This window comes from Talpa occidentalis, unplaced genomic scaffold, assembly GCF_014898055.3.
Source record: "Talpa occidentalis isolate TD23 unplaced genomic scaffold, MPIMG_talOcc4v2.1 talOcc4.12, whole genome shotgun sequence".
NCBI lineage: Eukaryota > Metazoa > Chordata > Mammalia > Eulipotyphla > Talpidae > Talpa > Talpa occidentalis.
The window spans coordinates 88,927,732-88,943,042 of record NW_023601212.1 but is presented as its reverse complement, the minus strand read 5'-3'; the positions used below and the strand labels follow the sequence as shown (position 1 = coordinate 88,943,042).

At 37.4% G+C, this 15,311-nt stretch overlaps 1 protein-coding gene across 5 annotated transcripts in view; it reads left to right on the top strand.

Moving 5' to 3' along the window:
- Positions 1-15,311, top strand: part of TNRC6A (trinucleotide repeat containing adaptor 6A) — a 170,629-nt gene that overhangs the window by 111,633 nt on the left and 43,685 nt on the right. The window contains exon 5 of one of the 5 annotated variants that reach the window (XM_054693792.1): positions 260-296. The exons of the other annotated variants lie outside the window; for them this stretch is intronic. Coding sequence (XP_054549767.1) covers positions 260-296 — 37 coding nt within the window. The remainder of the gene's footprint in view (positions 1-259; positions 297-15,311) is intronic. 5 annotated transcript variants of the gene reach the window in all.

The following is a 15,311-nucleotide window of genomic DNA, read 5'->3' as shown; positions in this document are numbered from 1 at the left end:
AGTGGAGAACCTGCAAGGGTGTTTGCACATAGAGGGCATGATCATAAGTTATGCTTTTCAGGAGCATTTCTTTGTTAGTAGTGTCACCAATAGCAGCAGTACCAGACAGGGAAGAGAAGGAATAGAGAAGGTAATGAGGTAGGAGATGGAAGTGAGGTGTAAATTTAGGAATGAAGCTGTTTACATCCTTATAAAATGTAAATCATCCTCTTATGTCCATATGTAAAATATGAACATATTAAAATCTTCTTGTTTTTAGATTTTCCACAATTCTGAGACTGGTAGGCTGAGTATATGTAAGTCACTTCAAGATGTATATGTCATTTTGCCAGCTATTTTACTTTCCTCTTCTTTTGATGGCAGCTTTCTTCATAATTAGTCACACTTATTCTGACTCATGAAAATATGTTTATTTTCATACCGTGTATGATATTTATATGGTGTTTTTGTTTGGGCTTACAGTGATTAGAGATGAAAAACTAGAGGCTTATGGGGATGAGTTTGTTGCTATGTGTTTTTTTTGTTGTTGTTGTTAAAGATTTATTTATTTATTTATACAAGCACTGGGTACAGTCAGAAGCGCAGGAGGGTGAAAGAATTCACCAGAGCCAGAGGGGAGAGTGGAGCAGGCAGACTGACAGAGTACACTGCTGAGGGGAGCAGGGGGTGGCAGGAGAGGTCTGTGCGCCATGTGGGACCCTCACCGGTGGCCGGGTATCGAACCGCCGCTGTAGAGGCTGCAGGCAGCTTTGCAGCCCAGCGCTCAACCGCTGCGCCACCGGGGAGGCCCTTTTGTTGTTGTTTTTTAACTAAGCTTTTTATTTTGGAGTGATTTCTGATTTACAGGAAATTTGGAAATAAGGCAGAGTTCCCACATGCACCTCACCCCGTTCACAAGAAGGGGGCACTGGTGCTGATAGAAATCCAAGCTTTATCTAGAAGTCATCTCAATTGCCATGTCTTTTCTATCTCCTCTGGTTACTACACAGTGTTTTTATTATTATGCTTTAAATTTTTAATTGGTTGCCAACATTTAAAAGTCAGAAGAATCCACCTAGTCCAGAATTGTGGTTCTCTAGCAGTTTATACTGTCAGCATCATTTGTCTTTCTATACTATAGACTCTGTGTATAAAGCCCAAGTTTAGTGACATGTGACTCTTAAATACTTGAAATGAAATATGCCTAATGTGACCAAGGAACTGAATTTTTAATTTTATTGGACTGCAGAGCTCTGGCTCCTTCTGTATTGTTAAGAAGCTTGCTTTAGCACTCATACTGAGCAAAACCAGTTAGGCTACAGCACCCCCTATAGAATTCTGCCTTGATGAACAATTTTTTTTTCCTAAGGGTATTGCCATTTCACTTAAAATAACACCTACTAATGTTGCTGCCACTCAGTGGTAAAATTATTTATAGAAGAGTTTGATTTTTGTAAAGTAGAAGTTCCTGACCAGCTTTCTTATATGAAGACAATTAGAAGTTTATTTTGGGGTGCTATGGTTTCATGATTCATCTCGTAAAATTGTGGAACAGTGAAAAGAGTGACATAGTGAAAATTTATTCTCACCTCATGACTTGAACTTTGAAAACCTGTAAGGAGCATGAATGTTTGAGTATTTAACATGTCTTTTTATGTATACAAGTATGTATATACATACATACATATGTGATGATTATCTCCTTGAAACAGCAGGGGAGTGAAGTGCTGAAAAATTTATGGTGAGGTCTAGCAATAGATGGGTAAATTTTAAGACCTGTGGTCTTTATAAAGGCAGGAGAGGAGTTAATGTTCTTTCTAGAATATTCTTGAGAACTTAAGAATAAAGGTCTTTTTTTAAAAACAAGATTTCAGCCTGGCACTCATTTTTATAGCATATTGATTATACATTGTTTGCAAAAGGATTTAACCATAATTAATTTTTGACAGCTAATATTTTTTAATTAATTAAATTTTTTTTTACATCATTGTTCATTTTTAAACAATGTTTGCTTCCCCCCACCCCCTCAGGTATAGTCCCCATAGAGTTTCCTTCATCAGTGCACCTGTGCACCATCACCTCAGTCCCCTGTGCGCCTCCCTCCCTCCCTCCGATCCCTCTCCCACCTCCTCCCCTGCAGGATGGCTCTTATTTATAAGTGTCTGTTTTTGCTTGGTTGTGTTTTGTACTGTTATTTTTTTACACTGATGTCTTATTTTTTACACTGATGTCTTATTTTAATATTTTTTGTCCATCCATCCATCAGTCACTTTCTTCAGGTGATTTCATAAGCAGGCTGTATGCATAGAATAACAAACCCTATGTCTCCTAAAGGTGATGAGAAGAGCCTGGGTGAAGCAGGAATACAGAAAAAGACAATTTTTTATTTTCTAGTAATCACATAAGGATGGCAATAGTTTATTACTATTCTCTTTCTGGATTAATTTAAAATGCAAATGAAACTGTAATCAACATTTAAAACATTTTTGTTCCTGCTACAATTAGGACATTATTCGTACTCAATTTTAGCTTGTTTGTTTTTCTATAAAATGTAATTTCATTGCTTAAATCCATTGATCTAAGGAGTGATCAAAATATTCAAGAGCTGTTAAGTCAGCTTTATGTGAAATCATATGGAGACATCATTATAGCTAATTGGAGCACTTACTATCTGCTTAGCTCAGCACTTAATATTTACTTCATTTAATCAAGGAAAATACTCTAAATATTTAATCATTAGTAACGAATGGGCACCAGTGATTCAGAACACACATTGGAACAGGGTCCTAAATGCTTCTTAATGTGCTTCGAGTAATCTTTTGAATTTTTAGAACTCTAGGGGACCCAGAGGAGGGATCAGGGCAGCAGTCTAGTTCTGTGTTCTGAGTCTATGTTCAGTGGACATTTGAAAACTAATATGGGAGTAGGACTTCATTATCAGTGCGGTCAGTGCAGTCTAAGCCTACGTTTAATCCTTTTAGCAGCTGATGAAAGTAGAAAAGTATGAATATTATGTACAGGTGAAAGTTAAGTAACTTGTCTATTGGTTATGCAGCTGACGAGCTCTGGAGCCAGTTGACTAACTCTTGGACTAGGCTTTTTCTTTGGAAGCAGCCTTGTAGTTACATGGAAGACTAAATGGGAACATGGCAGCCATTGTCTGTGGTTTAATGTTCTTCAAAGAATGAACTAACACAGTGCATCTTTTAAAATTGTTCCAGAAGACTCTCATAACAGATTGCATAGTATTTCCCCTTTGAGTTCAAAGGAAGAAATTAAATTGTATCACCAGCATAATTTTGTGAATCAGGGATGTTTCGACAACTTTGCTATGTGTGAAGTGGTTGACATTAGAAGACCTGTTAGAAAAAGCTCTTAAATTGTTCATTACATCTTTGAGTATTGATGAAAAAGAGTAATGTTTCGAGGACCAAGCAAGAAACTGATTTTAAAAGTTTTCTCCATGCTTCAGGTTTCTGTGCCGCAGAACCTAACTATTTACTAGGTTTAAAGTGTCTTACTCTTTAAGGGAGATGTGAAGAGACACACAACCATATTGCCTCCATGTCAATCATTTTTCAGAAGGATGGAGAAAACACCTTCTGAGGACTTGGGCAATAGTAAAATCCTTATCTGGTATGCTTACTGACTGATAAGTTAATAAGGTCATAAGGCACAGTTTAAACTTTTGAAATACTACTGAGATGACTCAGTTTGAATTGGAGGAAGAAAAATGATTAATTTGTCCCCTTTTCATTAATAAATGAAACACTTCTTGCTTTTCCTTATGGTTAGCAACGGCAGTATCAGCCATGTTTCGCAGTCTCTTGATGTCATCTTGGAAAACAAAGATAAATGAGTGATCTCAGATTACCCCTCTATTTTCTCCTTAAAGCCTAACTTTTTCAATCGCAACCCTCCACCCCACAATGAAATTCAGGAATTTTGGTGGTTTGACAATCTATGTACTGCATAGATTTGCACTTGCAAAAACTGAGGTCTAAATAGATCTTGAGGGCCTCCCCAGTGGTGCAGCGGTTGAGCGCTGGGTTGCAAAGCTGCCCACGGCCTCTGCAGCACCAGTTCGATCCCCGGCTGCTCCCCGGCCACTGGAGGAGGGTCCCACATGGCACGCAGACCTCTCCTGCTGCCCGTTGCTCCCCTCAGCAGTGTACTTCGGTCCTTCTGCCTGCTCTGCTCCCTGCTCTGGCTCTAGTGAATTCTCTCACCCTCCCGCGCTTCTGACTGTACCAAGTGCTTGTATAAATAAATGAATAAATAAATAAAAAAAAATACATCTCTCTTTTTTTTTTAAAGATTATTTATGCATACAAGCACTGGGTACAGTCAGAAGCGCGGGAGGGTGAGAGAATTCACCAGAGCTAGAGCGGGGAGCAGAGCAGGCAGAAGGACTGAAGTACACTGCTAAGGGGAGCAGCAGGCAGCAGGAGAGGTCTGTGCGCCATGTGGGACCCTCCTCTGGTGGCCGGGGAGTAGTCGGGGATCAAACCGGCGGTGCAGAGGCTGCGGGCAGCTTCGCAACCCAGCGCTCAACCGTTGCGCCACCGGGGAGGCCCCCAATAAATAGATCTTGACTTTAAGTGCATTGCCTAACTCTGTTCACATGATACAAGTGGAAAATCATGTTTATGGGACTTTTATGGTAAACAGATGAGGGGGCTGCTTAAGGCTGAAGATGACAGTCCTAGAGAGTCTGGTTGCCCACTCCCTAAGGTGTTCCTTAGTACACCTATATATAACTTGTTTCTGACACACAGCTTGGGAAATTCTTTTATTAGACATGGAGCTCAGTTCAGTAAAACATGGCTTTTGTATTCTAGCAGGTATTAAGCAATATTGGGAAGACAGGTTCTCATTCTAAATGTGCCATGCAATGTCTTTTGCTTTATGAAAGATTTTTGAAGGCCTATGTGTACTGCTGATTAAACTCTTTGAAGAAGTAGGGGATCTTACTGGGTAAGCATTTACTAATGGAAGAGGTCTTTGAGCTGTGTAAGTCATAGTTCTAGAAATAAAATGACCTCCTACTTTCATGAGAAATAATAAAATTATTAAATATTTCAAAATCACCATTTTTTTCCTCTTGTTGAGAAAGACAAGTGATTTATAGTGTAGATTTATTCGTGTAATTCTAGATTTATGTATTGAATGAGCTTATGAAGAATGCTAAGGGCCTCTTATTGCTTAGATAAGAGCCACTTTATTTCTAGGAAGTTTAGGTATGTTTGCTTATGAATACTAATAAATTACTAAAATAAGTGAAAATGAAAGATTGTATAACCTGCATGAGATGAGATTGGAGCAAGACAGTGAGGATACAAGGGTTTAAAAAAACACAGAGATTAGCTAGCACAGTAAACTTGTTAAAAACTAGATTCAGAGACTAATCAGCCCATAGTTGCTGGGTACTTGTTAAAGCTCCCTGGGTTTGTGTCTGAGCGTGGAGATTCTGCCATGCAACTATTTACATCCTTAGTTTCAATGTAAACAGGATCAGGAATTTTTGGTTTATATTTTGGAGTGCATTATATTTGGAGTAGAAATCAGGATGGATTAGCAAGAATAGCTCTTATCAGTTACAGCCAGATAAAAGGAAATTACAGACTAAGAATAACGCTGTACATACCATAATTTGTGCTTTTGTATTTTCTTAGTTTTAATTAGCGTGGTGGCAGTGTATTGTGAGTGAGAGCTTGGTGCTGTAGCCTTAGTAAAAATGTCTTGATAAAACAATACTCATAGGCAGCAGATTTGGCCAGAAGCAAAAAGTCTTGAATCATCTACAGATACTTGGATTTTAGCACATACAGAGCATAGTGGTTAAAAAAATTCAGGCTTCTGAATCAGATAGACTTGGATTTGAATATTGCCTTTGTGGTTCTTCTATGACCTTGGGCAACTTCCTTAATCTGAAGCTTCAGCATGACTATTCAAAAGGAGATAATCCTACTTAATGTGGGAATGAAATGATAGAGAACATAAATTGCAAGACTTGCAAGATAGTGAATGCTGAACATGTAATAGATGTCTCATTGTAAATAACTGATTAGAAATGTTTTATATGTAGCTTTCAAAGGACTCAGCTATAGTCATCCCCCTATTTTTGGAGAGTTTGATTTTGCTCTTAAAACTTACTTGATTCCAGAACATTTTAAAAATTCAACTCTGCCATTAAGTAGATGTTTTTGATCATTAACATTCATCTGATGTATTTGATGCACATATTTCTGACTTATAGACTGTATCATGTTTAAAGTTTAAAGGGTGGGTCAGAAATACCTAAATTTGGCCAGTCCCATATAGTGGATACCTACACAAAAATACAAATAACCTGTTAGGAAGGGAAGCAAAATTAAATAACATTTATACCCTTAGCTCAAATTTTGGTTGTAAGCTATAGGACTCTTTTGAAAACTTCCTATGTTAGGCTTAGCAGCTTCATACCAAAACAGTAACAATTCCTTCATGTAGGAAAAATTGGGGTGGGGCCTCCCTGGTGGTACAGCAGTTGAGCGTTGGGTTGCTAAGCTGCCTGCAGCCTCTGCACAGCCGGTTCGATCCCTGGCCGCCAGGCGAGGGTCCCACATGGTATGCAGACCTCTCCTGCCGCCCACTGCTCCCCTCAGCAGTGTGCTTTGTCGGTCTGCCTGTTCTGCTCTCCGCTCTGGCTCTGGTGAATTCTCTCACCCTCCCGTGCTTCTGACTGTACCCAGTGCTTCTATAAATAAATAAATCAATCTTAAAAAAAAAAAATTGGGGTGGCCAGTGGAAATGGAGATAATGGAACTTTTTAACTTGTTCCAGAGGACAAATATTTAGCAATTTGCCTTTTAACTTGAAATACGCACACACCACACACTTGCAAAAATAAAGTGCATATTTTTCTAATTTTAAAAACAAAGTAAGCGTCTTGCATTGCTTAAATTACTTCTTTGGTGACTTGTGATGAGCTCTTTATTGTATAACTTTTGTGACCTTTACATTTTTCCAAAAAATATTGTGTTTGGGACTTTGTTGTTGTCACTAACTTCTAGTTAAATTGTTTTTTTTTTTTTTTTTTTTTTTTAAGTTTATCAAACTTAGATGTGAGAACCATATGCAATATTCATTTTTAAAAGATTCTGGGCCTCCCTGGTGGCGCAGGCTGTTGAGCTCAGTGCTGTGAAGCTGTCCATAGCCTCTGCAGTGCCAGTTCTATCCCCGCCTGCTGCTGAGCAGCCCACATGGAGCGGCAGACCTCTCCTGTCTTGCCCGCTGCTCCTCTCAGCAGTGTATTTCAGTCAGTCCACCGGTTCTGTTCCCTGCTCTGTCTCTGGTGGATCCTCTCGCCCTCCCACACATCTGGCCTGTACCCCAGTTCTTGTGTAAATAAATAAACAAATATTTAAAAAAATGAAATAAAAATAGATTCTGATTTAGTTAATCTGAGTCTAATTTTTTCCAACCAAACTCCTAAGCAGTTCTACTTAAACAGAGATCACTTCTGGAATTTTAAGATATAAATGAGAGGTTGATTAAAAGGCAGTCTGACATTTTTCTTTTAAAGCTTCCGCCTGAAAAGTATACATATCATCATTGTATTTTCCTGGATCTCACATATTTGGACAAGGTTTGATGAACAGATAGATTAACCAACAGTCTTGGAAATACCATATAGTGAATACTGTATTACATGGTATAATTCTTAAGAAGCTCTTCTTAAAGAAGAGTTGTAGTTTACAGTAGAGACACCTTGCTCAGGTATTTTGCCAAAGAGTAGAATTAGTAGGGTGATTTTATTCTGAATTTTATTTAATGAAACTTAGGGATATAACTTACTCAGTGATCTAAACTTACCAGGTTATATAAAGACTAATAAGGTTATGTTTCTCTTTGTGTTAGTATTTTAAGTTGGGAGCTTTTTGCGTAGGAAGAAGGGGTTCCCCTAAGACCCAGGAAAAGTTATAGCAATCATTTCTCTAGGATCTGTGAGGTGAATTAAAATTAAATAAATTCAGTCTAATGATTAAATTTGAGATCTAATTTTGAACTGATAGCGTCTTTTTGGCAGTTTTCTTAGAAACTTTTTAACAGAAATATTAAAATTTGTTTGTACTTCTATGAAAAAAATAAATGTAGTTTATTGTATTAAATACCAGTCTAAGTCCTTTTTTTCAGTTTCTCAAAAGGTATTCAATTTAAATTACTTGCTAAGGACCAGCAGAAATTAATGGATTGACTAGTGGCACTTGAAACCTCAGTCATTTATCCATAATGAAAATTTTAGCACTACATCTGTGCATATCAGCTTAAAAACCAGACTTTGCTTCAGTGCCCTTTATTTCACATTCCAAAACTTACTGACATTAGTACAAGATGTGGAATAAACATTATTCAGGGGAAGTATATTAAATCATCCAGTGTGCTTATAAATGAGTAAGAAGAGGATTTCTGTGGTAGTACAATGTTTGGGCACATTATAAATAAATTTGATTTATATGCTCATTTTAAGTGAATAGAAATGCCTTTTGCATCCTTCAACCAGCTGGCTGTGCTTTTTTCTACCTTAACACGTAAGATTATAGAATTCAAGTTATTGGTCTCAAATACCCAGTAAGTTAACAAGCAACACTCAATAAAATGATATTATACCATTCTTCCACTGTCTACTGTAAGTTGCAGAGTGGGAAAAAAACAGCAGTTAGAAGCACCTTTCTTTAGAATCGCTTGGTGTAGAGAATTTTCTAATCTGCTTTGCAGTTTTTATCAGGTCTGTTATGTATTTTGAAAATCTGTGTCCCAATATAATTATGCTGCTGCTGTTTATCAGAAAAGCTGAAAAACTAATTTTACCCAAACATGTTTACTTTTCCTTTGAACATGAGGCAGATTGTTTAACATGAATATTACTGAAAGTTACTAGTGTAGTAAAATAGCTAGAATAATTTGAGCACAATGTTTAGAGATTATACATTAAAAATATTAATAGGGCCTCCCCTGGTGGCGCAGCGGTTGAGCGCTGGGCTGCGAAGCTGCCCGCAGCCTCTGTAGCACTGGTTCGATTTCCAGGTGCCAGTGAGGGTCCCACATGGCGCGCAGACCTCTCCTGTTCGCCCGCTGCTCCCCTCAGTAGTGTATTTCATCAGTCTGCCTGTTCTGCTCCCTGCTCTGGCTCTGGTGAATTCTCTCACCCTTCTGCGCTTCTGATTGTACACAGTGCTTGTATAAATAAATAAATGTCTTTTAAAAAATATTAATAAAGTTAAGTATTATATATGGTATAGCCTGGTAAACAATTAAAATTTAAATACAATAATTTGTTACTTTCTATTTTTCTTCCAGAAGTTATTTTGTGGCCCTTATGAGTATAATTTCCTGTAATTGCAGTTTTGAAAAGATCGTTTATCTATAAATGACCCTTTTTAAAATATTATTTGAACAATTATAAGGATTTTTTAAAGCATTTAGCATTTGCAGTTTAACCTAATTATTTGAAAGCTGGAAACTTTACCTTTTAATAATTTTTAAAACATAATTTCCTGGATTGTTAATGAATTGCTTTGGAACATTTTTATCTTATTGATTATGCCTAATCGCATTTGCTCAAGAAGGTTGGGGATTTTTCTTAATAAAATTGAAAGATAGATATTTTAAGAAAATCCCGTGGGGCCTCCCCGGTGGCGCAGTGGTTGAGCGCTGGGTTATGAAGCTGTCCTCAGCCTCTGAGGCACCGGTTCGATCCCCGGCAGCTCCCCGGCCACCGGAGGAGGGTCCCACATGGCGTGCAGACCCCTCTTGCCGCGCGCTGCTCCCCTCAGCTGTGTACTTTGGTCCTTCTGTCTGCTCTGCTCCCTGCTCTGGCTCTGGTGAATTTTCTCATCCTCCCGCGCTTCTTACTGTACCCAGTGCTTGTATAAATAAATAAAATTAAAAAAAAAAAAAAGAAAATCCCGTATTGTTGCTCTTATGTGACAATAACATTTTCTAAGAGTTTAATTTGATAATTGTGCTTTTCTTATATAATGCCACATTGAGATGAAAAATAGCAGTATTAGGTGAACTTAAAGTTTGACAAAAGATTTCTTAAAAAGCATTCTGTGGTCTATAGATGCTTATTAAGCAACAATTCTAGCTGAAAGTTTGAACTATAAAGGTCTTTCAAGAATTCAAATGCAAATCTTTATGTGGTTTTTGTTTTTTGTATCATCCTGTTAAAACAAAATCGTGCCTTAAATTGGCATTTTCTTTAGAATGCCTCTTATTTATGCCACTATTTTTAGGAGATTTATAATTTAGCCAAAATGAAAACTAGTATGCAAATCTAAATTATAGACTAGGAATAAAGGAAGACTTGAGGTTCGGGGAGGTTTGGTATTAATACAGGAAGATTAATGACTGGTTTATATTTGAAACTGTTGTTTCTGTTAAACTTGTAGACAGCTAAAGGGAGTTTCATTTATTTAATATTTTCCAAAATAAACTTATTAAAATGGCATTTAAAATATTTAAAGATTACAGAAGTAAACATTAACTTTAAATTTTTTTTTTTTACAAGTTTATCACTTGATATTTTAGCAGTTTGGATTTTTTTTTTTTTTAAAGATTTATTTATTCATACCAGCACTGGGTACAGTCAGAAGCGCGGGAGGGTGAGTGAATTCACCAGAGCCAGAGGGGAGAGTACAGCAGGCAGATTGATGAGGTACACTGCTGAGGGGAGCAGCGGGCAGCAGGAGAGGTCTGTGCGCTATGTGGGACCCTCGCCCAGCGGCTGGGGATCTAGCCGGCGCTGCAGAGGCTGCGGGCAGCCTCGCAACCCAGCGCTCAACCGCTGCACCACCGGGGAGGCCCCCAGTTTGGATCTTAAGTTATCCTGATTTTTTTGCTTGAATGTAAGATAATTGCTATGTTTTTACCAGTTAATTTTATTTTTAGAGTAGTCTCTCAGGCTTATAGGGGGTTTTTAATGTAAGAAATACCAGAAAAATGCGTAAGAGCTGTAAAAATTAGCAAATGTTAATGGTTTAATTGTAATATTGATTCATTTTATTGCTTCATAAAGCAGGAAGTTGTGATTTGGAGCACAATTTAGGAAAATGTTTTAAATTCTTTGAACAAATGCTCTTTCCACTGTTAAGAATTAAAAAACTTGTTTATTTTTGGGCAGATTTTGCCCATCATCTTTAAACTGTGTGAAAGATAAGCTTTGGGCCACAGTATGTAAAAGAAAAAATGCAAAAATAAAATTTTTTTTTTTTTTTAAGAGGCATGTTTTTATTTATTATATTTGTTTGTTTTGTTTATACATGCACTGGGTACAGTCAGAAGCGCGGGAGGGTGAGAGAATTCACCAGAGCCAGAGTGGGGAGCAGAGCAGGCAGAAGGACTGAAGTACACTGCTGAGGGGAGCAGCGGGTGGCAGGAGAGGTCTGTGCACCATGTGGGATTCTCCTCCGGTGGCTGGGGAGCAGCCGGGGATCGAACCGGCGCCGCAGAGGCCGCGGGCAGCTTCGCAACCCAGCGCTCAACCGCTGCGCCACCGGGGAGGCCCGCAAAAATAAAAATTTTTAGGGGGTATTGTATATTTTATACCAGCAATACAGTAAACAGCTGCCATCATCATCCTTACTCTTTCTACAGCTTTTGATTATTCTTTTTCTTCCTCCTTTTTCTTGATTCTTTTTTTTTTTTTTTAAAGATTTATTTATGCATACAAGAACTGGAGTACAGGCCAGAGGTGTGAGGGGTGAGAGAACTCACCAGAGACAGGGAACAGAACAGGCAGACAGACTAAGGGGAGCAGCAGGTGTGACAGGAGCGGTCTGCTGCGCCATGTGGGTTTCTCCCTGGCCGGGGATTGAATTCGTGCTGCAGTGGCTGCGGGTAGCTTCATAGGTTGTGTCTTATCCCCTTGCGCCACCAGGGAGGCCCTTTATTGGTTCTTGATTATTCCACCTCTTGAATGTTGGTGTTCCACAATGTTTCATCTTCAGTATTGTTGTGTAGTGTTTTATAATTTTAATTATATGGTGGCAGTTCTTGAATTGTTCATTCACTCAGCAATTCTTGATCATTTGCTCGCTTGGTGCTGGGAATGCCAGTGATAAAGTAGAGGAGAAATAAGAAAGCAGCACTTACAAACCTTCACTGCTATGTTTTGAAGGGACTTGTAAGAGTTTTATGGAAGTAGAGGTGAAGTTGGTTGTCATAAAAGTCTAAAATTAGCTGAATCTGGGAGGGGGGGTAATTAGTTTTTTCGTAGGCAAGATGGGCAAAGATTTACAAGAAAGGTTTTAAGACATTTTAGGGAAAAGGATGAGAAAACCATCCCCTTGAAGAATTGCAGAAATTTGGTGTGTAAGAAAAGGAAATGTAGCAAGTAGGAACCATGCTAAACTCCTTCGGTTAATTCTGATAGTATGATAAAGGTAAATTGGGGCAGAGAGATGATAGACTTGAGGAGAAGATGCTAGTTGGGAGACAGGGATCAATATTTGAGCTAGGAAAACCAGTTTGGAGGTTTTGCCAGCTCACAGTGGCATTGGCATAAAAAGATGAATTTAAATTCTATCAAGTAGATCATCTATTGGAACTGTTCACTGATTATATCTCATATAAGGATAAGGGAGGATTTGAGGAAGATAACCCTTCTTGAGTAAACAGTGAAGTCATTAACTAAAATAAACAGCTCCTTTCCCACCTTCTTGATAGTTATGCCTTATTCTTGTCTTTATTCTCTTCTGTCTGCTGTTTAAACTTCTCATTAGATCTTGTCAGTTCTTCTCATCCTGTAACTGTCTTCTTTTTCTGCCAGTAAGCTGAATCATAAATTCATATTTTTAGTCCAAACTTTTACTGAGCTCTACAACCATATATTCAGATGTATTCTACAGAGTAGTGGTGGTCTTAAAATGTATCTGAGGACCCCTTGAGAGACTGCCTGAAACTTTGATGAGTTCTACAAAGTCAAACCTATTTTGTAATAATTGGAAGGCTTTATTTATTCTGTTCACTTATATGCTCTCTTCAGTATATTGTGGAGTTTTTTTAGAGGCTTTATCATGTGAATATCACAACAGATTGGATGCAGAAGCAGATGCAAGAATCCATCTGAGTTTTCTTAAGCCAATTATTGAGGAGATTTGCAAAAATGTCAAACAATGCATACTTCTCACTTTTTTAAAGACCGTCATTAATTTTCAAGAAACATTATGTAAAGGGTTTATTTTTTAAGCAAGGTAACATTTTTCAGATTTCTGTTTAAATTTTTAACATGTAAATGTAGATGTAACCCACATAAAAGGTCCTTGGAATTTAAAGTATAAGGGGGTCTGAGACCAACAAGTTTGAGATTTGCTGTCTGATAGTAACAACAAACCTAACATATCAAAAACTAAACTTAGTCTCTCCCCACATTTAGTTTTTGTCTTCTGTTTTTCATAGCTTGTGAATGATACCACTCTCTACCCAGATTTTAGGCCAGAAACCTGGTGATCACACTTACTCTTCCCCTTTATTTTACCCATTTCAGATGATACTAGTCATCCTTAGTATTTGTGTATTAGCCATGTGTCAGATACTATTATTTTTTTATATCCATTGTCTTGATAACACAAGTGTAGGTGTAGGTGTTAATACTTACTCCTGTTTCATAGATCAGAAAACAGGCACAGTGTGGTTAAGACCCTTACCTAGGATCAAAGAGCTAGTATGCTGCGGATCCCAGGTTTGAATCCAGCCAGTCTTTTGAACCTGTCCTCCTTTGTTCTGGAATAGTTTATGTAACATTGATAATTTACATTCCTTAAGGATTTTGTATACATATGCCTCATAAAGTCAGGTAGGTACTTTTCAGAGAGGGAAATCTTGGAGGACTTTTTCCTGCTTCTGTGATACTGTAGTTCCTCCTCTCCGAGCCCATTTTGGTCAGTCGCAGTGCAGAGACTAGCAGACTGGCCATTTCTGGCCCACTTGCCTATTTTTGTATATGAAGTTTTCTTGAAACACAGTCCTATCCATTCATTTATGCATTGTATAGCTGATTATTTGTTCTCTAGCAGCAGAAATGATTAGTTGCACCACACTATGTGGGGTAAAAAGCCTAAAATGTTTACTATTTCACCCTTTGCATAAAAGATTGCCCAACTTGTGTTACAGAACATTGTGGAGTTTAGCTGTGTTTGCTATTTCATTGGTATAGATTGTACATAGGTTTGGGGTTTTTTTTGTCTTTCCAGAATTTCTCCATTTAAAGTTATATCTTCCCCCCTCCCCCCATACTATTTATATGACTTTTTTATTCCCAGTATTTGGGGTTACTGAAATTTTATCTGATTCATTAATAATGATATTAATGGTGTTCCAATTTATGCTGTCCTCTGCAACAATTTAAATAACATTAGATTTAGAGATACCTGTTTCTTTAAAAATATGCTAGTTAAAATGAAAAAAGAAGAAACGTGTGTGGTGGTATTAGTGAAGCTGTCTGATTCTGGTGGATGATTTTATGAATGTCTGTTTCTTTGCTAATTTGCATTTCTCACTTCTTCTGGGGTGGTATTAAATCATCCCTTCCTTCAGCTTTTTAAATTAGCTATACAGTTGAGCCTAGAGAAATACCTTAATTTTAGAAATAATAATTTCTTCCCATTTTAATTTTTAAAAAGTTGGTATAATTATGTAGTTTATTTTTTCATAGAATCATGCACTGATTTATTGGTTCACCTTTGAACTCATTGATTTCTATGTGTATCTTTACTGATACCTTTTTTGCTTACTTGAATTCTTTTCAAAGCTTGAGTTGGTTGTTTTATGTTCATTCTTGCTTGTTGAAAATAATTAAGGCTGTGAATTTACACTAGCTTAACCATATATTAAAATTTATATGTGTTTTGTCCACTATTATTTTGATAACCCTGCAGCTTTGGTATTTATTTCCTCTTCAACTTCAAATTTATTAAAGATAGTTATTTACTAGTTTGTGTTTCTAGTGTGATTACAGTGTAACCCAGAAATACATTTGTATTATTTCTACTTTTTAAAATTCATAGATATTTTTTTAATGCTGTATGGTGTGTGTGTCGCGCCCCCACGTGAAAGAGTGAGCGACTCTTTTTTTAAATTTAATTTTAATTTTTTATGTCTACTTTCTTTTTTTGATTTTTATATTCCCCATACAATTGCATCCCCCCTTATTTTGACCCTAATCCTTCCCCCCCGCCTCCGCCCCATAGTGTGTCTCTGGTTTATAGTTGCTTGTTGTTTTTGATTTTTACTTTTTATTAATTAATCTTTTTCTTGGTCCCTTATTTAGATTTTCTAAATTCCTGCTA